At 38.9% G+C, this 26,396-nt stretch overlaps 1 protein-coding gene across 2 annotated transcripts in view; it reads left to right on the forward strand.

The window, feature by feature from the left end:
• The window catches only part of LOC137404152 (nucleolar protein 58-like), a 38,287-nt gene extending 23,141 nt beyond the window's left edge, over positions 1 to 15,146 (forward strand). For both annotated transcript variants that reach the window (XM_068090307.1, XM_068090308.1), the window contains exon 11: positions 14,668 to 15,146. In XM_068090307.1, the coding sequence (XP_067946408.1) occupies positions 14,668 to 14,813 (146 nt within the window). In that variant the 3' untranslated portion in view covers positions 14,814 to 15,146. The remainder of the gene's footprint in view (positions 1 to 14,667) is intronic.
• The last annotated feature ends 11,250 nt before the right edge of the window (positions 15,147 to 26,396 follow it).

The raw sequence follows: 26,396 nt of genomic DNA on the forward strand, positions 1-26,396 counted from the left end.
CAGTGTAGAAGTGACAGGTGACTAGGAGGTCTGATAATTACAATGAACACTGTAAAAGTGACAGGTGACTAGGTGGTCTGATAATTACAATGAACACTGTAGAAGTGACAGGTGACTAGGTGGTCTGATAATTACAATGAACAGTGTAGAAGGAACAGGTGACTAGGTGGTCCTATAATTACAATGAACACTGTAGAAGTGACAGGTGACTAGGTGGTCTAATAATTACAATGAACAGTGTAGAAGTGACAGGTGACTAGGTGGTCTGATAATTACAATGAACAGTGTAGAAGTGACAGGTGACTAGGAGGTCTGATAATTACAATGAACACTGTAAAAGTGACAGGTGACTAGGTGGTCTGATAATTACAATGAACACTGTAGAAGTGACAGGTGACTAGGTGGTCTGATAATTACAATGAACACTGTGGAAGTGACAGGTGACTAGGAGGTCTGATAATTACAATGAACAGTGTAGAAGGGACAGGTGACTAGGTGTTCTGATAATTACAATGAACACTGTAGAAGTGACAGGTGACTAGGTGTTCTGATAATTACAATGAACAGTGTAGAAGTGACAGGTGACTAGGTGGTCTGATAATTACAATGAACAGTGTAGAAGTGACAGGTGACTAGGTGGTGTGATAATTACAATGAACAGTGTAGAAGTGACAGGTGACTAGGTGATCTGATAATTACAATGAACACTGTAGAAGTGACAGGTGACTAGGTGGTCTGATAATTACAATGAACAGTGTAGAAGTGACAGGTGACTAGGTGGTCTGATAATTACAATGAACACTGTAGAAGTGACAGGTGACTAGGTGGTCTGATAATTACAATGAACACTGTAGAAGTGACAGCTGACTAGGTGGTCTGATAATTACAATGAACACTGTAGAAGTGACAGCTGACTAGGTGGTCTGATAATTACAATGAACAGTGTAGAAGTGACAGGTGACTAGGTGGTCTGATAATTACAATCAACACTGTAAAAGTGACAGCTGACTAGGTGGTCTGATAATTACAATGAACACTGTAGAAGTGACAGGTGACTAGGTGGTCTGATAATTACAATGAACAGTGTAGAAGTGACAGGTGACTAGGAGGTCTGATAATTACAATGAACACTGTAGAAGTGACAGGTGACTAGGTGGTCTGATAATTACAATGAACAGTGTAGAAGTGACAGGTGACTAGGTGGTCTGATAATTACAATGAACACTGTAGAAGTGACAAGTGACTAGGTGTTCTGATAATTACAATGAACATGTAGAAGTGACAGGTGACTAGGTGGTCTGATAATTACAATGAACAGTGTAGAAGTGACAGGTGACTAGGTGGTCTGATAATTACAATGAACACTGTAGAAGTGACAGGTGACTAGGTGGTCTAATAATTACAATGAACACTGTAGAAGTGACAAGTGACTAGGTGGTCTGATAATTACAATGAACACTGTAGAAGTGACAGGTGACTAGGTGGTCTAATAATTACAATGAACATGTAGAAGGGACAGGTGACTAGGTGATCTGATAATTACAATGAACAGTGTAGAAGTGACAGGTGACTAGGTGATCTGATAATTACAATGAACAGTGTAGAAGTGACAGGTGACTAGGTGGTCTGATAATTACAATGAACAGTGTAGAAGTGACAGCTGACTAGGTGGTCTGATAATTACAATGAACACTGTAGAAGTGACAGGTGACTAGGTGGTCTGATAATTACAATGAACAGTGTAGAAGTGACAGGTGACTAGGTGGTCTGATAATTACAATGAACACTGTAGAAGTGACAGGTGACTAGGTGGTCTGATAATTACAATGAACACTGTAGAAGTGACAGCTGACTAGGTGGTCTGATAATTACAATGAACACTGTAGAAGGGACAGGTGACTAGGTGGTCTGATAATTACAATGAACACTGTAGAAGTGACAGGTGACTAGGTGGTCTGATAATTACAATGAACACTGTAGAAGTGACAGCTGACTAGGTGGTCTGATAATTACAATGAACAGTGTAGAAGTGACAGGTGACTAGGTGGTCTGATAATTACAATGAACACTGTAGAAGTGACAGGTGACTAGGTGGTCTGATAATTACAATGAACACTGTAGAAGTGACAGCTGACTAGGTGGTCTGATAATTACAATGAACACTGTAGAAGTGACAGCTGACTAGGTGGTCTGATAATTACAATGAACAGTGTAGAAGTGACAGGTGACTAGGAGGTCTGATAATTACAATGAACAGTGTAGAAGGGACAGGTGACTAGGTGGTCTGATAATTACAATGAACAGTGTAGAAGTGACAGGTGACTAGGTGGTCTGATAATTACAATGAACAGTGTAGAAGTGACAGGTGACTAGGTGGTCTGATAATTACAATGAACACTGTAGAAGTGACAGGTGACTAGGTGGTCTGATAATTACAATGAACACTGTAGAAGTGACAGGTGACTAGGTGGTCTGATAATTACAATGAACAGTGTAGAAGTGACAGGTGACTAGGTGATCTGATAATTACAATGAACAGTGTAGAAGTGACAGGTGACTAGGTGTTCTGATAATCACAATGAACAGTGTAGAAGTGACAGGTGACTAGGTGGTCTGATAATTACAATGAACATTTAGAAGGGACAGGTGACTAGGTGGTCTGATAATTACAATGAACACTGTAGAAGTGACAGGTGACTAGGTGTTCTGATAATTACAATGAACAGTGTAGAAGTGACAGGTGACTAGGTCTGATAATTACAATGAACACTGTAGAAGTGACAGGTGACTAGGTGGTCTGATAATTACAATGAACACTGTAGAAGTGACAGGTGACTAGGTGGTCTGATAATTACAATGAACACTGTAGAAGTGACAGGTGACTAGGTGGTCTGATAATTACAATGAACACTGTAGAAGTGACAGGTGACTAGGTGGTCTGATAATTACAATGAACACTGTAGAAGTGACAGGTGACTAGGTGGTCTGATAATTACAATGAACACTGTAGAAGGGACAGGTGACTAGGTGGTCTGATAATTACAATGAACAGTGTAGAAGTGACAGGTGACTAGGAGGTCTGATAATTACAATGAACACTGTAGAAGTGACAGGTGACTAGGTGTTCTGATAATTACAATGAACATGTAGAAGTGACAGGTGACTAGGTGGTCTGATAATTACAATGAACACTGTAGAAGTGACAGGTGACTAGGTGGTCTGATAATTACAATGAACAGTGTAGAAGTGACAGGTGACTAGGAGGTCTGATAATTACAATGAACACTGTAGAAGTGACAGGTGATTAGGTGTTCTGATAATTACAATGAACATGTAGAAGTGACAGGTGACTAGGTGGTCTGATAATTACAATGAACAGTGTAGAAGTGACAGGTGACTAGGAGGTCTGATAATTACAATGAACACTGTAGAAGTGACAGGTGACTAGGTGTTCTGATAATTACAATGAACATGTAGAAGTGACAGGTGACTAGGTGGTCTGATAATTACAATGAACAGTGTAGAAGTGACAGGTGACTAGGTGGTCTAATAATTACAATGAACACTGTAGAAGTGACAAGTGACTAGGTGGTCTGATAATTACAATGAACACTGTAGAAGTGACAGGTGACTAGGTGGTCTGATAATTACAATGAACACTGTAGAAGTGACAGGTGACTAGGTGGTCTGATAATTACAATGAACAGTGTAGAAGTGACAGGTGACTAGGTGTTCTGATAATTACAATGAACAGTGTAGAAGTGACAGCTGACTAGGTGGTCTGATAATTACAATGAACACTGTAGAAGTGACAGGTGACTAGGTGGTCTGATAATTACAATGAACATGTAGAAGTGACAGGTGACTAGGTGATCTGATAATTACAATGAACACTGTAGAAGTGACAGGTGACTAGGTGGTCTGATAATTACAATGAACATTTAGACGGGACAGGTGACTAGGTGATCTGATAATTACAATGAACAGTGTAGAAGTGACAGGTGACTAGGTGGTCTAATAATTACAATGAACATTGTAGAAGTGACAAGTGACTAGGTGGTCTAATAATTACAATGAACACTGTAGAAGTGACAAGTGACTAGGTGGTCTAATAATTACAATGAACAGTGTAGAAGTGACAGGTGACTAGGTGGTCTGATAATTACAATGAACAGTGTAGAAGTGACAGGTGACTAGGAGGTCTGATAATTACAATGAACACTGTAAAAGTGACAGGTGACTAGGTGGTCTGATAATTACAATGAACACTGTAGAAGTGACAGGTGACTAGGTGGTCTGATAATTACAATGAACAGTGTAGAAGGAACAGGTGACTAGGTGGTCCTATAATTACAATGAACACTGTAGAAGTGACAGGTGACTAGGTGGTCTAATAATTACAATGAACAGTGTAGAAGTGACAGGTGACTAGGTGGTCTGATAATTACAATGAACAGTGTAGAAGTGACAGGTGACTAGGAGGTCTGATAATTACAATGAACACTGTAAAAGTGACAGGTGACTAGGTGGTCTGATAATTACAATGAACACTGTAGAAGTGACAGGTGACTAGGTGGTCTGATAATTACAATGAACACTGTAGAAGTGACAGGTGACTAGGAGGTCTGATAATTACAATGAACAGTGTAGAAGGGACAGGTGACTAGGTGTTCTGATAATTACAATGAACACTGTAGAAGTGACAGGTGACTAGGTGTTCTGATAATTACAATGAACAGTGTAGAAGTGACAGGTGACTAGGTGGTCTGATAATTACAATGAACATTTAGAAGGGACAGGTGACTAGGTGTTCTGATAATTACAATGAACAGTGTAGAAGTGACAGGTGACTAGGTGTTCTGATAATTACAATGAACACTGTAGAAGTGACAGGTGACTAGGTGGTCTGATAATTACAATGAACAGTGTAGAAGTGACAGGTGACTAGGTGGTCTGATAATTACAATGAACAGTGTAGAAGTGACAGGTGACTAGGTGGTCTGATAATTACAATGAACAGTGTAGAAGTGACAGGTGACTAGGAGGTCTGATAATTACAATGAACACTGTAAAAGTGACAGGTGACTAGGTGGTCTGATAATTACAATGAACACTGTAGAAGTGACAGGTGACTAGGTGGTCTGATAATTACAATGAACACTGTAGAAGTGACAGGTGACTAGGAGGTCTGATAATTACAATGAACAGTGTAGAAGGGACAGGTGACTAGGTGTTCTGATAATTACAATGAACACTGTAGAAGTGACAGGTGACTAGGTGTTCTGATAATTACAATGAACAGTGTAGAAGTGACAGGTGACTAGGTGGTCTGATAATTACAATGAACATTTAGAAGGGACAGGTGACTAGGTGTTCTGATAATTACAATGAACAGTGTAGAAGTGACAGGTGACTAGGTGGTCTGATAATTACAATGAACACTGTAGAAGTGACAGGTGACTAGGTGGTCTGATAATTACAATGAACAGTGTAGAAGTGACAGGTGACTAGGTGGTCTGATAATTACAATGAACAGTGTAGAAGTGACAGGTGACTAGGTGGTGTGATAATTACAATGAACAGTGTAGAAGTGACAGGTGACTAGGTGATCTGATAATTACAATGAACACTGTAGAAGTGACAGGTGACTAGGTGGTCTGATAATTACAATGAACAGTGTAGAAGTGACAGGTGACTAGGTGGTCTGATAATTACAATGAACACTGTAGAAGTGACAGGTGACTAGGTGGTCTGATAATTACAATGAACACTGTAGAAGTGACAGCTGACTAGGTGGTCTGATAATTACAATGAACACTGTAGAAGTGACAGCTGACTAGGTGGTCTGATAATTACAATGAACAGTGTAGAAGTGACAGGTGACTAGGTGGTCTGATAATTACAATCAACACTGTAAAAGTGACAGCTGACTAGGTGGTCTGATAATTACAATGAACACTGTAGAAGTGACAGGTGACTAGGTGGTCTGATAATTACAATGAACAGTGTAGAAGTGACAGGTGACTAGGAGGTCTGATAATTACAATGAACACTGTAGAAGTGACAGGTGACTAGGTGGTCTGATAATTACAATGAACAGTGTAGAAGTGACAGGTGACTAGGTGGTCTGATAATTACAATGAACACTGTAGAAGTGACAGGTGACTAGGTGTTCTGATAATTACAATGAACATGTAGAAGTGACAGGTGACTAGGTGGTCTGATAATTACAATGAACAGTGTAGAAGTGACAGGTGACTAGGTGGTCTGATAATTACAATGAACACTGTAGAAGTGACAGGTGACTAGGTGGTCTAATAATTACAATGAACACTGTAGAAGTGACAAGTGACTAGGTGGTCTGATAATTACAATGAACACTGTAGAAGTGACAGGTGACTAGGTGGTCTAATAATTACAATGAACATGTAGAAGGGACAGGTGACTAGGTGATCTGATAATTACAATGAACAGTGTAGAAGTGACAGGTGACTAGGTGATCTGATAATTACAATGAACAGTGTAGAAGTGACAGGTGACTAGGTGGTCTGATAATTACAATGAACAGTGTAGAAGTGACAGCTGACTAGGTGGTCTGATAATTACAATGAACACTGTAGAAGTGACAGGTGACTAGGTGGTCTGATAATTACAATGAACAGTGTAGAAGTGACAGGTGACTAGGTGGTCTGATAATTACAATGAACACTGTAGAAGTGACAGGTGACTAGGTGGTCTGATAATTACAATGAACACTGTAGAAGTGACAGCTGACTAGGTGGTCTGATAATTACAATGAACACTGTAGAAGGGACAGGTGACTAGGTGGTCTGATAATTACAATGAACACTGTAGAAGTGACAGGTGACTAGGTGGTCTGATAATTACAATGAACACTGTAGAAGTGACAGCTGACTAGGTGGTCTGATAATTACAATGAACAGTGTAGAAGTGACAGGTGACTAGGTGGTCTGATAATTACAATGAACACTGTAGAAGTGACAGGTGACTAGGTGGTCTGATAATTACAATGAACACTGTAGAAGTGACAGCTGACTAGGTGGTCTGATAATTACAATGAACACTGTAGAAGTGACAGCTGACTAGGTGGTCTGATAATTACAATGAACAGTGTAGAAGTGACAGGTGACTAGGAGGTCTGATAATTACAATGAACAGTGTAGAAGGGACAGGTGACTAGGTGGTCTGATAATTACAATGAACAGTGTAGAAGTGACAGGTGACTAGGTGGTCTGATAATTACAATGAACAGTGTAGAAGTGACAGGTGACTAGGTGGTCTGATAATTACAATGAACACTGTAGAAGTGACAGGTGACTAGGTGGTCTGATAATTACAATGAACAGTGTAGAAGTGACAGGTGACTAGGTGGTCTGATAATTACAATGAACACTGTAGAAGTGACAGGTGACTAGGTGGTCTGATAATTACAATGAACACTGTAGAAGTGACAGGTGACTAGGTGGTCTGATAATTACAATGAACAGTGTAGAAGTGACAGGTGACTAGGTGATCTGATAATTACAATGAACAGTGTAGAAGTGACAGGTGACTAGGTGTTCTGATAATCACAATGAACAGTGTAGAAGTGACAGGTGACTAGGTGGTCTGATAATTACAATGAACATTTAGAAGGGACAGGTGACTAGGTGGTCTGATAATTACAATGAACACTGTAGAAGTGACAGGTGACTAGGTGTTCTGATAATTACAATGAACAGTGTAGAAGTGACAGGTGACTAGGTCTGATAATTACAATGAACACTGTAGAAGTGACAGGTGACTAGGTGGTCTGATAATTACAATGAACACTGTAGAAGTGACAGGTGACTAGGTGGTCTGATAATTACAATGAACACTGTAGAAGTGACAGGTGACTAGGTGGTCTGATAATTACAATGAACAGTGTAGAAGTGACAGGTGACTAGGAGGTCTGATAATTACAATGAACACTGTAGAAGTGACAGGTGATTAGGTGTTCTGATAATTACAATGAACATGTAGAAGTGACAGGTGACTAGGTGGTCTGATAATTACAATGAACAGTGTAGAAGTGACAGGTGACTAGGAGGTCTGATAATTACAATGAACACTGTAGAAGTGACAGGTGACTAGGTGTTCTGATAATTACAATGAACATGTAGAAGTGACAGGTGACTAGGTGGTCTGATAATTACAATGAACAGTGTAGAAGTGACAGGTGACTAGGTGGTCTAATAATTACAATGAACACTGTAGAAGTGACAAGTGACTAGGTGGTCTGATAATTACAATGAACACTGTAGAAGTGACAGGTGACTAGGTGGTCTGATAATTACAATGAACACTATAGAAGTGACAGGTGACTAGGTGGTCTGATAATTACAATGAACAGTGTAGAAGTGACAGGTGACTAGGTGTTCTGATAATTACAATGAACAGTGTAGAAGTGACAGCTGACTAGGTGGTCTGATAATTACAATGAACACTGTAGAAGTGACAGGTGACTAGGTGGTCTGATAATTACAATGAACATGTAGAAGTGACAGGTGACTAGGTGATCTGATAATTACAATGAACACTGTAGAAGTGACAGGTGACTAGGTGGTCTGATAATTACAATGAACATTTAGACGGGACAGGTGACTAGGTGATCTGATAATTACAATGAACAGTGTAGAAGTGACAGGTGACTAGGTGGTCTAATAATTACAATGAACATTGTAGAAGTGACAGGTGACTAGGTGGTCTAATAATTACAATGAACACTGTAGAAGTGACAAGTGACTAGGTGGTCTAATAATTACAATGAACAGTGTAGAAGTGACAGGTGACTAGGTGGTCTGATAATTACAATGAACAGTGTAGAAGTGACAGGTGACTAGGAGGTCTGATAATTACAATGAACACTGTAAAAGTGACAGGTGACTAGGTGGTCTGATAATTACAATGAACACTGTAGAAGTGACAGGTGACTAGGTGGTCTGATAATTACAATGAACAGTGTAGAAGGAACAGGTGACTAGGTGGTCCTATAATTACAATGAACACTGTAGAAGTGACAGGTGACTAGGTGGTCTGATAATTACAATGAACAGTGTAGAAGTGACAGGTGACTAGGTGGTCTGATAATTACAATGAACAGTGTAGAAGTGACAGGTGACTAGGAGGTCTGATAATTACAATGAACACTGTAAAAGTGACAGGTGACTAGGTGGTCTGATAATTACAATGAACACTGTAGAAGTGACAGGTGACTAGGTGGTCTGATAATTACAATGAACACTGTAGAAGTGACAGGTGACTAGGTGTTCTGATAATTACAATGAACAGTGTAGAAGTGACAGGTGACTAGGTGTTCTGATAATTACAATGAACACTGTAGAAGTGACAGGTGACTAGGTGGTCTGATAATTACAATGAACAGTGTAGAAGTGACAGGTGACTAGGTGGTCTGATAATTACAATGAACAGTGTAGAAGTGACAGGTGACTAGGTGGTGTGATAATTACAATGAACAGTGTAGAAGTGACAGGTGACTAGGTGATCTGATAATTACAATGAACACTGTAGAAGTGACAGGTGACTAGGTGGTCTGATAATTACAATGAACAGTGTAGAAGTGACAGGTGACTCGGTGGTCTGATAATTACAATGAACACTGTAGAAGTGACAGGTGACTAGGTGGTCTGATAATTACAATGAACACTGTAGAAGTGACAGCTGACTAGGTGGTCTGATAATTACAATGAACACTGTAGAAGTGACAGCTGACTAGGTGGTCTGATAATTACAATGAACAGTGTAGAAGTGACAGGTGACTAGGTGGTCTGATAATTACAATCAACACTGTAAAAGTGACAGCTGACTAGGTGGTCTGATAATTACAATGAACACTGTAGAAGTGACAGGTGACTAGGTGGTCTGATAATTACAATGAACAGTGTAGAAGTGACAGGTGACTAGGAGGTCTGATAATTACAATGAACACTGTAGAAGTGACAGGTGACTAGGTGGTCTGATAATTACAATGAACAGTGTAGAAGTGACAGGTGACTAGGAGGTCTGATAATTACAATGAACACTGTAGAAGTGACAGGTGACTAGGTGTTCTGATAATTACAATGAACATGTAGAAGTGACAGGTGACTAGGTGGTCTGATAATTACAATGAACAGTGTAGAAGTGACAGGTGACTAGGAGGTCTGATAATTACAATGAACACTGTAGAAGTGACAGGTGACTAGGTGTTCTGATAATTACAATGAACATGTAGAAGTGACAGGTGACTAGGTGGTCTGATAATTACAATGAACAGTGTAGAAGTGACAGGTGACTAGGTGGTCTAATAATTACAATGAACACTGTAGAAGTGACAAGTGACTAGGTGGTCTGATAATTACAATGAACAGTGTAGAAGTGACAGGTGACTAGGTGGTCTGATAATTACAATGAACACTGTAGAAGTGACAGGTGACTAGGTGGTCTGATAATTACAATGAACAGTGTAGAAGTGACAGGTGACTAGGTGTTCTGATAATTACAATGAACAGTGTAGAAGTGACAGCTGACTAGGTGGTCTGATAATTACAATGAACACTGTAGAAGTGACAGGTGACTAGGTGGTCTGATAATTACAATGAACATGTAGAAGTGACAGGTGACTAGGTGATCTGATAATTACAATGAACACTGTAGAAGTGACAGGTGACTAGGTGGTCTGATAATTACAATGAACATTTAGAAGGGACAGGTGACTAGGTGATCTGATAATTACAATGAACAGTGTAGAAGTGACAGGTGACTAGGTGGTCTGATAATTACAATGAACAGTGTAGAAGTGACAGGTGACTAGGTGGTCTAATAATTACAATGAACACTGTAGAAGTGACAAGTGACTAGGTGGTCTAATAATTACAATGAACAGTGTAGAAGTGACAGGTGACTAGGTGGTCTGATAATTACAATGAACAGTGTAGAAGTGACAGGTGACTAGGAGGTCTGATAATTACAATGAACACTGTAAAAGTGACAGGTGACTAGGTGGTCTGATAATTACAATGAACACTGTAGAAGTGACAGGTGACTAGGTGGTCTGATAATTACAATGAACAGTGTAGAAGGAACAGGTGACTAGGTGGTCCTATAATTATAATGAACACTGTAGAAGTGACAGGTGACTAGGTGGTCTAATAATTACAATGAACAGTGTAGAAGTGACAGGTGACTAGGTGGTCTGATAATTACAATGAACAGTGTAGAAGTGACAGGTGACTAGGAGGTCTGATAATTACAATGAACACTGTAAAAGTGACAGGTGACTAGATGGTCTGATAATTACAATGAACACTGTAGAAGTGACAGGTGACTAGGTGGTCTGATAATTACAATGAACACTGTAGAAGTGACAGGTGACTAGGAGGTCTGATAATTACAATGAACAGTGTAGAAGGGACAGGTGACTAGGTGTTCTGATAATTACAATGAACACTGTAGAAGTGACAGGTGACTAGGTGTTCTGATAATTACAATGAACAGTGTAGAAGTGACAGGTGACTAGGTGGTCTGATAATTACAATGAACATTTAGAAGGGACAGGTGACTAGGTGTTCTGATAATTACAATGAACAGTGTAGAAGTGACAGGTGACTAGGTGTTCTGATAATTACAATGAACACTGTAGAAGTGACAGGTGACTAGGTGGTCTGATAATTACAATGAACAGTGTAGAAGTGACAGGTGACTAGGTGGTCTGATAATTACAATGAACAGTGTAGAAGTGACAGGTGACTAGGTGGTGTGATAATTACAATGAACAGTGTAGAAGTGACAGGTGACTAGGTGATCTGATAATTACAATGAACACTGTAGAAGTGACAGGTGACTAGGTGGTCTGATAATTACAATGAACAGTGTAGAAGTGACAGGTGACTCGGTGGTCTGATAATTACAATGAACACTGTAGAAGTGACAGGTGACTAGGTGGTCTGATAATTACAATGAACACTGTAGAAGTGACAGCTGACTAGGTGGTCTGATAATTACAATGAACACTGTAGAAGTGACAGCTGACTAGGTGGTCTGATAATTACAATGAACAGTGTAGAAGTGACAGGTGACTAGGTGGTCTGATAATTACAATCAACACTGTAAAAGTGACAGCTGACTAGGTGGTCTGATAATTACAATGAACACTGTAGAAGTGACAGGTGACTAGGTGGTCTGATAATTACAATGAACAGTGTAGAAGTGACAGGTGACTAGGAGGTCTGATAATTACAATGAACACTGTAGAAGTGACAGGTGACTAGGTGGTCTGATAATTACAATGAACAGTGTAGAAGTGACAGGTGACTAGGAGGTCTGATAATTACAATGAACACTGTCGAAGTGACAAGTGACTAGGTGTTCTGATAATTACAATGAACATGTAGAAGTGACAGGTGACTAGGTGGTCTGATAATTACAATGAGCAGTGTAGAAGTGACAGGTGACTAGGAGGTCTGATAATTACAATGAACACTGTAGAAGTGACAGGTGACTAGGTGTTCTGATAATTACAATGAACACTGTAGAAGTGACAGGTGACTAGGAGGTCTGATAATTACAATGAACAGTGTAGAAGTGACAGGTGACTAGGTGGTCTGATAATTACAATGAACATGTAGAAGTGACAGGTGACTAGGTGGTCTGATAATTACAATGAACAGTGTAGAAGTGACAGGTGACTAGGTGGTCTGATAATTACAATGAACACTGTAGAAGTGACAGGTGACTAGGTGGCCTAATAATTACAATGAACACTGTAGAAGTGACAAGTGACTAGGTGGTCTGATAATTACAATGAACACTGTAGAAGTGACAGGTGACTAGGTGGTCTAATAATTACAATGAACACTGTAGAAGTGACAGGTGACTAGGTGGTCTAATAATTACAATGAACATGTAGAAGGGACAGGTGACTAGGTGATCTGATAATTACAATGAACAGTGTAGAAGTGACAGGTGACTAGGTGATCTGATAATTACAATGAACAGTGTAGAAGTGACAGGTGACTAGGTGGTCTGATAATTACAATGAACAGTGTAGAAGTGACAGCTGACTAGGTGGTCTGACAATTACAATGAACAGTGTAGAAGTGACAGGTGACTAGGTGGTCTGATAATTACAATGAACAGTGTAGAAGTGACAGCTGACTAGGTGGTCTGATAATTACAATGAACACTGTAGAAGTGACAGCTGACTAGGTGGTCTGATAATTACAATGAACAGTGTAGAAGTGACAGGTGACTAGGAGGTCTGATAATTACAATGAACAGTGTAGAAGGGACAGGTGACTAGGTGGTCTGATAATTACAATGAACAGTGTAGAAGTGACAGGTGACTAGGTGGTCTGATAATTACAATGAACAGTGTAGAAGTGACAGGTGACTAGGTGGTCTGATAATTACAATGAACACTGTAGAAGTGACAGGTGACTAGGTGGTCTGATAATTACAATGAACAGTGTAGAAGTGACAGGTGACTAGGTGGTCTGATAATTACAATGAACACTGTAGAAGTGACAGGTGACTAGGTGGTCTGATAATTACAATGAACACTGTAGAAGTGACAGGTGACTAGGTGGTCTGATAATTACAATGAACAGTGTAGAAGTGACAGGTGACTAGGTGATCTGATAATTACAATGAACAGTGTAGAAGTGACAGGTGACTAGGTGGTCTGATAATTACAATGAACAGTGTAGAAGTGACAGGTGACTAGGTGGTCTGATAATTACAATGAACAGTGTAGAAGTGACAGGTGACTAGGTGATCTGATAATTACAATGAACAGTGTAGAAGTGACAGGTGACTAGGTGGTCTGATAATTACAATGAACACTGTAGAAGTGACAGGTGACTTGGTGTTCTGATAATTACAATGAACATGTAGAAGTGACAGGTGACTAGGTGGTCTGATAATTACAATGAACACTGTAGAAGTGACAGGTGACTAGGTGTTCTGATAATTACAATGAACACTGTAGAAGTGACAGGTGACTAGGTGGTCTGATAATTACAATGAACACTGTAGAAGTGACAGGTGACTAGGAGGTCTGATAATTACAATGAACAGTGTAGAAGTGACAGGTGACTAGGTGGTCTGATAATTACAATGAACAGTGTAGAAGGGACAGGTGACTAGGTGGTCTGATAATTACAATGAACATGTAGAAGGGACAGGTGACTAGGTGGTCTGATAATTACAATGAACAGTGTAGAAGTGACAGGTGACTAGGTGGTCTGATAATTACAATGAACACTGTAGAAGTGACAGGTGACTAGGAGGTCTGATAATTACAATGAACACTGTAGAAGTGACAGGTGACTAGGTGGTCTGATAATTACAATGAACAGTGTAGAAGTGACAGGTGACTAGGTGGTCTGATAATTACAATGAACACTGTAGAAGTGACAGGTGACTAGGTGGTCTGATAATTACAATGAACAGTGTAGAAGTGACAAGAGGCTTAGAAACAGTAGTGGGTTTTGGATGTGACCTAGTCTGAAGATTTTTAGTTTTATCAAGCAACGGCTTCCGAACAAGCAAGGCATGGAGTTCATTTTTACTTCATATAATCTAATGACTGCATTTAAGGCAAATATTGCTCTTTCTTAACAACAGGTTTACAGTGCTTTGTCACGCTGACCAATGAGCAGCAGCACCACAAAAAGCATCCACGCAGAGGAAAGGGTATTTGCGCTGACCCTGGGACTACAGATACAAGCAAGGGCAAGTTCTTACCTTTGAAAGAAAAGGTCAAGCAATAGAGCCTGCTCGATTGTCTCCTCGAGATGATATACACTGTTTGGCATTTTTCTAAATTTTGTAGCACCCCTCAATATACATCACACCAATAGTTGTTCATACTATACCCATTCATGCTAGCAGTACTCCTCTAATGCGGGTTCTGTATTCTGTTTATCTATATATATGATATCTTTGCAAGCAAGTATATAGACTTTTGTTGAAGGATTTTGTTCATGTTTTCATTAGCTACACCTGATATGTAAAGTGTACGTGGGGTGCTATGCTTGATCCTGTACACAACGATACAAGGTTTTATTATAATCAGCTTCCAAATATACTTCTCTACAGTCAAATAGGATTGTCGCTTGTTTACTTACCTCAATCTACTTCTCTACACAGTCAAATAGGATTGTCGCTTGTTCACTTACCTCAATATACTTCTCTACACAGTCAAATAGGATTGTCGCTTGTTCACTTACCTCAATCTGCCTGTGACAGCTAGAAAGAGTTTAGTTTTCTATTTACTTGTTCCGTGAGCTTCGACAAAAGGTTTAAATATCTGTCATCAGCATTCCGTGCTGTCATTTATCTGCAGCCACAAACACACAATATGGTCACGGAAAGTATTTAGTTCAGGAATTGTACGAGTACCATGTGTCACAGAAACCTTAACATAACCTTAGGTTACGTTAATAAGTATAACCATCGTAACTGTTAATATTATGTGGAGCTTCCGAAATGTTGTAGCCATTGGAATAGGATAAAACTTTGTGAAGTGGATGAGATCGTTACATGTACACATGATGATTGTAAGTGCAATGGCACAAGCTAGGCAACTTTTTATTCGTAACTAGTAATTCTGGCAGTTTCGAGTGCTTCGAGAGATCAAGTGTGCCAATAAAGCACCAAGTATGTGCACAATAATTCTAACATTGTGGAAGGAGACCAATCGATGGTCGAGAGTTCAAACCCTGTACGATGCAATTTTTTCACGACATCCCATCGTGGCTTCTGAAAGACGGACACGGGTCTTATTACAATAAAGGTTGTAGACCCACAAAGGCCTGATGTTAAGTTAATAGTACCAAGCAGACCCGACAGAAAAAATGCTCCAATCATTACATTAGGAACATAAATCATCTTATAAAGCGGTCATGTGATGGTAATAATTTGTTGCTGATGCTAGTCATGGCAGTTACCCTAGCAAAACTTACCCTATTTTGTGTGCACATGCACAAATAGAGTAATCAAACATGAAAATTTTTATTAAAAAGTAGTAATCAGTCGAAATTACACAGAAACATTCAAATTGCCTTTCATAGTGTTACTGCTACTAATAGAGCAATCATTTTATGAAAAGTCAGTTAACGTCACACTGACATAGTTCAAGAAATTTTGACAATCATTTTTTTGAAATTACACCACTGGTTGAGACAACTATTTACTTCAATGTTGGGCCGCATGAATATTATCTAATAAAGTGGTAGTTAACTGTATATTATCTACTAAAGTTGAAAGTTAACTGTATATTATTTACAAAAGTTGATCGTTAATTATATATTATTTAGTAAAGATGATAGTTAACTATATATTATCTACCAAAGTTGGTAGTTAACTGTATTTTATCTAATAAAGTGGTAGTTAACTGTATATTATCTACTAAAGTTGATAGTTAACTGTATATTATTTACTAAAGTTGATAGTTAACTGCATATTATCTAGTAAAGTTGGTAGTTAACTGTATATTATCTACTAAAGTTGATAGTTAACTGTATATTATTTACAAAAGTTGATCGTTAATTATATATTATTTAGTAAAGATGATAGTTAACTATATATTATCTACCAAAGTTGGTAGTTAACTGTATATTATCTAGTAAAGTTGGTAGTTAACTGTATATTATCTAGTAAAGTTGATAGTTAACTGTATATTATCTACTAAAGTTGGTAGTTAACTGTATATTATCTAGTAAAGTTGGTAGTTAACTGTATATTATTTACTAAAGTTGATAGTTAACTGTATATTATTTAGTAAAGTTGGTAGTTAACTGTATATTATCTACTAAAGTTGATAGTTAACTGCATATTATCTACTAAAGTTGGTAGTTAACTGTATATTATCTAGTAAAGTTGATAGTTAACTGTATATTATCTACTAAAGTTGGTAGTTAACTGTATATTATCTAGTAAAGTTGGTAGTTAACTGTATATTATCTACTAAAGTTGATAGTTAACTGTATATCATTTAGTAAAGTTGGTAGTTAACTGTATATTATCTACTAAAGTTGATAGTTAACTGCATATTATCTACTAAAGTTGGTAGTTAACTGTATATTATCTACTAAAGTTGGTAGTTAACTGTATATTATCTACTAAAGTTGGTAGTTAACTGTATATTATCTAGTAAAGTTGATAGTTAACTGTATATTATTTACTAAAGTTGGTAGATCATAATCCTTAAACAGTTCATATAAAAAATACACCTACATAAACCAAATTACAAACAAAATAGATATGTAATCCATATTTTTCTTCATTCCTTTTGGCAGTTGTATATTTCCTTACTTTTTGAATATTATACTGGTAGATGTTTGCTAGTTTTCATGTCACTCTCGCTCTGCAATGAGTCTGTCTGATCCATTTCAACATATACATGTATTACTTTGGAGTGTAGCCTGCGGTTTCAGATATGGTCTCTATGCGCCACTTTGTTTCTTTTCATCTCTTCTTTTTTGAAATACATTCCAGAATACTGGATGACAGGGGACGCTTTTTAGAAATCCAAGGAGCCCAGTCTGATTTACTTGCGCTCTTCTGTCTAAACCTCGTTGTCACTAATGGAAACGGGAATCCCATGAGAATACTTCTACTGGGTTTTCCTCGACTGCACAGGAGGTGGCACCACAGACCTGGGTGTTGGTATAGGCCCAGACCTTGTTATTTCAGGCTGCCTTGATAGGGTGTAGGTCTACTCTCTGCGATCCTCTTCCAAACTTTGGCCAACTGCTATATAGCCGCCCTAAATGACTCAGAATTCTCTAACTCGGAAACTGCTGCCTCACGCTTGGCTTTCAGCCTAACCATTTTCTCTTCATACTTTTTTGTACCGTCTCTTCCTTTTTCTCTTTCTCAGTCTCTGCTATCTCTCTCTCATAACCATCTCTGTTCAACATTTCATCGCTTGACACCCTAGCTAAAAAAGCAGACTTTCCCCATTGCTGATACTGGTCCAGCTACTTCCTTAGCACTCTCACTCACCTTGGCATGGTATCTTCCATTTGGCATGTCAATGGCCCTAACCTTGTAGTGTGACTTCGATTGCACTTTCACCACCTTTCTTAGTTCTTTTTAGGAGGAGCACTACTGGCAGCATGGTAGGGTGGTCCAAAGAACACTGTTTGGTCCATCTGCCCGTGACAGATACTGCTGCCTCTCTACACACTGCTTTTCCTATCATGCCCATTAGACCTTTTTACCTCATTGGTTCCTTCTACTGTCATCTCTTGTCTGCTAATTTCTATATCACTGTCCTTGCACTAGCTTTCGCTATACCTTTCTATTATTTCACTACCTCTAGTTGCCACTCCTTTGTTTCCACCAGTTCCCAAATCTTGACCTGTAGAGCCTTTTTCAACATCGCCTCTCTGGCAGACTTATTTGTGAGGTTTTGCAGCTTGAAATTATCTGAAACATAACAACTTAACCCAGCAGTAATGAGTTTCAATAAAAACAACCTTAATACCTCTAAACTCCCCAACAGGCTCAAACTTGCTCTTGCATATTTACAACAGCCAATAATTTCAACTGATTCAACTCAATTATACCATGAAAGCTCATTCTCAATCTTTTTACCACATAAACCTCAGCTTCCATAGTTTTGTGTTTATTTTCCAAATTAACTATCGTCACTTCTACAGTTTTCAACTCAATATTATTTACCTTTTTAAAGCTATTAATGGCTTCTTTAACTACAACTTCAACCTATTGCCTGTTTTTTACCATCGACACCTCAGCCCCTATATGACACCCTCAGACACCTCAGCCCCTATATGACACCCTCAGACACCTCAGCCCCTATATGACACCCTCAGACACCTCAGCCCCTATATGACACCCTCAGACACCTCAGCCCCTATATGACACCCTCAGATACCTCAGCACCTATATGACACCCTCAGATACCTCAGCCCCTATATGACACCCTCAGACACCTCAGCCCCTATATGACACCCTCAGATACCTCAGCCCCTATATGACACCCTCAGATACCTCAGCACCTATATGACACCCTCAGACACCTCAGCCCCTATATGACACCCTCAGACACCTCAGCCCCTATATGACACCCTCAGACACCTCAGCCCCTATATGACACCCTCAGACACCTCAGCCCCTATATGACACCCTCAGACACCTCAGCCCCTATATGACACCCTCAGACACCTCAGCCCCTATATGACACCCTCAGACACCTCAGCCCCTATATGACACCCTCAGATACCTCAGCACCTATATGACACCCTCAGATACCTCAGCCCCTATATGACACCCTCAGATACCTCAGCCCCTATATGACACCCTCAGACACCTCAGCCCCTATATGACACCCTCAGACACCTCAGCCCCTATATGACACCCTCAGACACCTCAGCCCCTATATGACACCCTCAGACACCTCAGCCCCTATATGACACCCTCAGATACCTCAGCCCCTATATGACACCCTCAGATACCTCAGCACCTATATGACACCCTCAGACACCTCAGCCCCTATATGACACCCTCAGACACCTCAGCCCTTATATCAAACGTAAACTCAACATTCTCTTCATTGAGTTATAAATAATGCACAATTCTCCGGCCTAGTTATTAGTCTTTACCATATCTATCCCTATCTGCTGCTGTCCTCCCTATTGTTATGGCTCTTAAGAAATGAATTTCTATCAGTTCCGCAGTACCTTTCATGATGCCTATCTGTGTTTTGTCTCTCATGCATGTCTATTATAATAATACTGTAGTCTCTGACTCTACTCCACTTATCCCTTACATCACGAGAGAATTCTCTGCCTCTATGCCTCTATGCCTTTCTCTACTGCTATGGTTACCTCCTTACCTACTTATGCTACCTTGACTTGTCGAAACTCATTTCTCCTTATCTCCGCAGTCTTGGAATAAATGACCTCGTAGCCCACATAAAAACATTTAATAGTAGAACAACTCTTCATCTCATGGTTACTACGCTTGAAATTGTAGCAACTCTGTCTCTACTATATTCTTTACTACCTGCTCCATATCTTGCCTCATATCCTCTATATATGCCTCCACATCTCTCTCCTTGCTATTGTCTCTATACCCTCCTCTACTGTCCCTGTCCTCACTATATTCTCCACTCCGTGCCCCAATACCATCTTGCTCATTACTGTTTTTTCTATAATACTTTATACTGCCACTAGAATTACTCTTAGGAAAATATCTACCTTTTGGATCGTACCTTTTATCACTACCCGCAGGGTACTGTGCACGACTGCATTCCTTTGACACCTTCGCAACCTCTTTGCTTTCACTTCTTAAGCCACCTGCACCAATATCTGTTCTCAAGAACCTGTCTAAATTATTTGCCCTCTCACGAGCCCTCAATGCCTCATTCAACATATTCCATGTCAAATCTGAATTCCTTATCAAGTCTCTACTCACTTCTCTATCTCTCACACCGTTAACTGCCACAATTAGAGTAAACCTTTTTAGCATACCATCGCATATCTGCTCAAACCTTGCACCTTTCAACACTTCTCTACCCCTATGTCCGATAGTTCTCCGTAATGACACTAATTTAGCTCTATCCTTATAATAGGTGGTGCTGCATGATAAAACAATATTGCACGATAGGTGTCGATTTTGTGTGGGACAATATCATTTTGGGGCACTTTGTAGGTCGATTCTGTAATCGGGTATATCCACGTTTGCGATACCATGTCAAGACAATAAATATATGTGTTTAATTAGTACAACCAACATCGGTTATTGCCGGCTTTCGTGACTAAATATCGGCACAGCACTAGTTCCTGAAAACCTATTTGTGAGCTCGCGGGTTTCCTTTCTCTTTAAGAATCTTCTAGAAATGGACTGGCGAGGTAAAAAATGTTTCATAAAAGTTTCTAAATAAAGTTAGAGAGAAAAGACAACTCCTAATCTTTTTGTGATTGGGCACGATTACTCTCTTTGCATTTCTGTTTTGGTTGAATGTCACAATAATCTATATCGAGAGAGCATAACTCCAAAGTTTTGATAATGAATGAAATAGATAGCTCACAGGGCCAATATATTGCCAATATATCCAGAAATCATGTCCGCTTTATGATGTGGCGGATTGGGGGATAAAATGTGAGATGAAGTTTGAAAACACTTATATCCAGAATGTTCACTGTATTTTTTCAACAAGTTTTAATATATGGAAACCTTATTTGGAAATACTCAGTAAGATGCTATTCAGACTGTACGAGAATGAAGTCTCACACCTAACACACCTAAAATAATAAAACAGAGTAATGCAAAGGGGTGAGCTTCTATATTGGTGGTAATGATAATACTATTGTTTGTGATATGATTTCTGGTTAAGGTTTGGTTTGGATGAAAATTAGATTGTGAGTAGTTCAGTAGCTGTTTGCATTTTAATGTTCTATTCTATCAAAGGTCCGCTCATAGGAAACTACAATAATAACAAAAAGAAAGTATTACTAACAGAACGTATACAGAAGTGTTAACTAAGAAATGAGACTTGAGATGTACTCACATGCATCTATCTTATTAACATCCCTTTTACTTTAAATTGAAAAAAACAGGGATTTAAAAAAAGATTCTGAGAATAGTATCTAAGAGTACTGTTTAGCTGACACTGTCGACATATGTCCAATACTAGTACATCTCACAGTTTCTGAACTTAAGAGGTAACTTGATAGATGGGGAAACTTTACTTGAACACAGTTACAGGCTTACTGATTGGCTGGCTAGAATTCTCATGTTGATCATCATAATTATAATCATAAGCTGTGTCATATATGGTAGATCCTGGAGCATTTTCTGATCTAGTAATGGTATTTTCTTGAGCCACTGGCAATCGATCGACATTGAGTGTGTCATAAGATTTACTACAATAATAACAAAAAAAAGTGTTACTAACAGAAAGTATAGCAAAGTGTTAACTAACAAATAAGACTTGAGTTGTACTCACATGCATCTTATCAACAATAATGAAAAGTATTTCCAAAAACCGATCAATAAAATTGATTGAATGAAAGATATAAGATTTAAGAAAATGGTTCTTTAGATTTATAATATTTTACACTTATGTTCCATTCAAACATGTGGATCGGACAGCTGTGAATAAAAATGCACGGCCCGCTGACATTCTCACTGAGCTTTTGACGTGTAAGCAAGAAACCATTATCATTCATAAGACATCATTTATAAATTCTGTGTGTACAGTTAATTAAAAGCGCGAGTCACAGCCATGGACTATTCTATACCCATAAACATACTGGTATCATTTCTTGGAGTGAGTTTTGCCTAAAGAAATGGTTCTTTCCACACAGAATGGTAAACTGTGTGGGGCAGAGTGGTTCTTCTTGGTTTCCTGCTCATAGGCATGTTCAGCAGCCTTCCTATGGAAACCTCCATGTTGGCTCATCGTTGTGTCGAGTGGCCTTTTTCTTCTGGCCACTTCTGAAGGCTGCACTCTAATTTTAGTCCTATAATTATTATGATATTTGTTCTTTTTCATGTGAAATATGTTTTGCGTTATGTCTTACAAGGCGTAAATCTGATGAGACCTTGATTAATCACAAAACTTGATCAAGAATATCTGATGAGGAGTGTCTCACACCAGCCAAACCATTAGTCCCAAAACTGGGGGGTGGGCCTAATAGTTAGGCATGTATCAAGCAGCTATCAATATTGAATACCGTGTGAGGCATTCTTGTACATTAATGTATAACTGACTGACTTGTTACCTAAACTATGGTAATACTACACCCTACAAATTACCAAAGCTTTATCTTAGAAGAATAGAAATGATGAAAGCCTGAGGACATACAATTTTGACTTGCACTGGAGCAGCAACAGGACGGGACCAGTCCAGAATCACTAAATTCTTTATACTGGGAATAGACTGGAATTTTTAATTTTTCTGTTCCAAATCCTGGACAAGGACAGGGAATTATGATCAGCACAGGACTACTCTTCTGGGACTGGGCACAACCTAGCCTGGGCATGACCCACACAAGAGAGGGACGGCCTATCTCCCCCGTGTGGGCCATGCTCAGGCTAGGCACAACCCTAAAATTCACCTCTTTTGCGTAAAACTGTATCCTTCTCCTAAAGACAGTGATCAGGAGAGCGATTTTCTGACTCGCTGTACAGGCCTTCCACCATTCAATGAAGGTCTCAAAGGCCAGACCATACATAGCCGCCTCATAGTAGTTTTCAAGTTTATCCGACACATCCTTGTGGAATGCATCAATAGCTGCTTGCCTTAAAAAAACTCAATAATATGTGCAAGATGTGCATATCATAAACAGTAATATCTCCCAGTATTATGTAATCTTGTCTTTTAACTATTAAATCATCATTGTTCACACAGAGTATGTACTTCAGCATGAATCATAAAATGTACAATCATTTGAGAAGCAGAAATCATTACTGGATAAACTGAACAGGGGAGTAAACACACCACTGAAGTAATGAAGCAAGAAGCAGAAGGTGGTAAGTTTGTTGAACAGAGAACATAGGACAAGGAGCTTCTGACGTGATTTGGTCAAATCAATCACCACAGTGGCATATAATAACCATCAGATATGTTATGCCATGATGATTGCTGTCATGTCATAACAGGCATGTGTGACAAAATAGCTTATAAATGAAAAACATGTATAAATATGATGATCATGTGCCTTGTCTCGGGACCTACCATTTCTGGCGCTGTAGTTCAGAAACCTTTGGTATCACTTCCACTTCTGAATAACTGTTCTCACTAGAATGATAGAAACGAAACAATTGTTCACAAAATGTAACATATCAAGCCACCTAATGAATTTTAATGTTTGAGTATTACCCACATATGATCAAACTTTCTATTGTATAACACAAGTAGGTTCTAGTTGAAAAACATTATTTATACTTTCATACTGCAAGTGGTTCGAATGAATTCTTGGTCTCAAAAAACTTCCCATCTTTAGTAATAGTAAGTTTTATGGCTGGATTTTGTTAGTCATACATGACCACTCCATTTTACGAAGCGTTGATGGTTAATACTAGTTAATACCTTTTAACAATCTCTTCATATCTAAGATGTTCTTCTACTTCTGCATAAATCGTTTCATTATCTATGAGAGTATTGTGGTGGAGCGGCTCCAACCAGCCTTTCTGACCTGTAAAATAGTTTAGTATGTTTTATAAGATTTTACTGTGAATACCAAATTATACCGGTAGTCAAACTTTACATGTAACAAGGCTAAGCAAACTCCTCATCCATTGACTCCTTATCATTTTAAACAGTAATTAGTCCTATGGTATTACCAGTTGAAAGCCAAAAAAAATCCTCCCTTTGGTGCTGGAGTGGCTTATAGTGGTGTTTATTTGTTCCATGTTCAAATGCGCTCTCCATCACAGCCCACAGGTGCTTACGGAGGCTTCCTGTGTTGCCATAAGTGCAGCTACACAAACCTAGGTCAGCTTGAACGAATCTCTTGGTCTTCCCTATGACAACCTCATACTGGTCACCCACCTTCTGCAAAGACCAAGTAAGTTATATATACATAAAAAACCGTAAGGTCATTATTGCAGCAGAACTTACTATACTTGAGGAACGCTTAATGGAAATATCCGAACTTAAAAATTGCACTCCAGTTATCATGGGAGACTTCAATTGTGATCTACTACCCAGTGCCTCAGACCAAAGCAAGAGAAAAAGATATTGGAACTTGGAACGACTAAATTTAAGACAAAATATCACAAACCCCACGAGGATAACACTCAATGGCAAAACTATCATTAACTTCATCATCACACGTGAGAACCTGTCCCCACTGAAGGTAGATGTTATCCCAAACAACAACAGCGATCCCAACATAATTTTTATAGAGATAAAACTATCCCTGCGTTGTAAGCCTCATGAAACAGTAAGTTTTTGCTCCACGAAAAACTTCAACTAAGAGAATTTTTCAAACGATCTCTATCTAAGCGATAGGACTGCATGCCTTCAAGAAATCCGGCACAAGACATCTCCCATGTAACTCAACTTACCCTATTCTAAAATTACGTCCAATAACAGAAATTGAACTAATCCACCTCATCTACCACCTGCTACTCACATGCTTTATTATTGCTGATGAGGTTGCAGGTCGTTTCCTTCTGTGTCTCAGCTCTGTCCTCCCCTGGGCAATATCAAGAAGTCTCTTACAAATTGATATTTCAAATTTTGTGATCAGATACTCAGTCAAATGGACACAATTAAATGCTCTAGCTCAAAGAAGTACTGTGTCCTTGAGAGGTCTAAATGCTGCCTCTACAAAATTGTTAGTGTTGTTACCTTAAAGACTGAACATAGATGTTAAGTATAAAAGAAATAACTCGGCAGCACAGGCCCACATAAAATTGTACAAGAGGCAATATATAATAAAGCTATAAGGCCATACAATTGGGGTATAAACTAGACAAATGAAGGACAATAACATTTCATGCAATCTCTTATCGTACATAATATCAATCGCAGACTCATGCCAAGCATTGAACTTTGTGGCATACACTATATGTATGACATGCAATACAACACCACATTCAATTGACCATAGCCCATGGATACACCTAAAAAACTAAGGAGGTGAAGAGCAGAAGCAAGGAACAGTGAACAGTGAATTGCATGCAACAAGCTTATTTTAATAGCCACCTCTTGTGAGACTGCTCTGGCGGAAGCACAAAGCCCAAAGACTTCACATGTCATGTAACGCCCAGAGAAAATTGGCATAATTTGGGTATTTTGCCAGACACGAATGGTCACTCTCATAGCTATAAATCATTAAGGACGCTGTCAATGGCTGTGTTTCAAATCATCAAATATACATTTGAAGTATGCCAGATAAATTACAAAGAATTACACCTAGCCTAACTATTAGTCCCCAGCCCCCCTGTGGTTTGGGGAATAATAGTTAGGCTAAAATTACACCAAATAAACATTATAACCTCTACATAGCAACACCAAGGATTACCAAAAATTAGTGTTGATATTCTGCTTTTGTTATTTTCATTATCTATAATACAGGGTAATCATTGCTGCTCCATTTAGTACTCTCGCTCCAAAATATCAGTAAGTATATGAAAATTGCTTTCTGAATAATAGAAATATCAAATACATAGCATTATAAATTATACATTTCCATGTATTCAGATTCACTATCGCTGTAGAGAAGCCCACGAAACAGTTCCATCCAAGAGTTATGATCTCTCAAGTAAATCTTGTTGTGGCTGTTCCACAGCCATCTCCACACCGCTTACTGTATGTGGAATGTGCAAAGCAGCACTCGACTTTCTGGAAACGCAGTGTTAATGGCCGC

Source organism: Watersipora subatra, chromosome 9 (genome assembly GCF_963576615.1).
Source record: "Watersipora subatra chromosome 9, tzWatSuba1.1, whole genome shotgun sequence".
NCBI lineage: Eukaryota > Metazoa > Bryozoa > Gymnolaemata > Cheilostomatida > Watersiporidae > Watersipora > Watersipora subatra.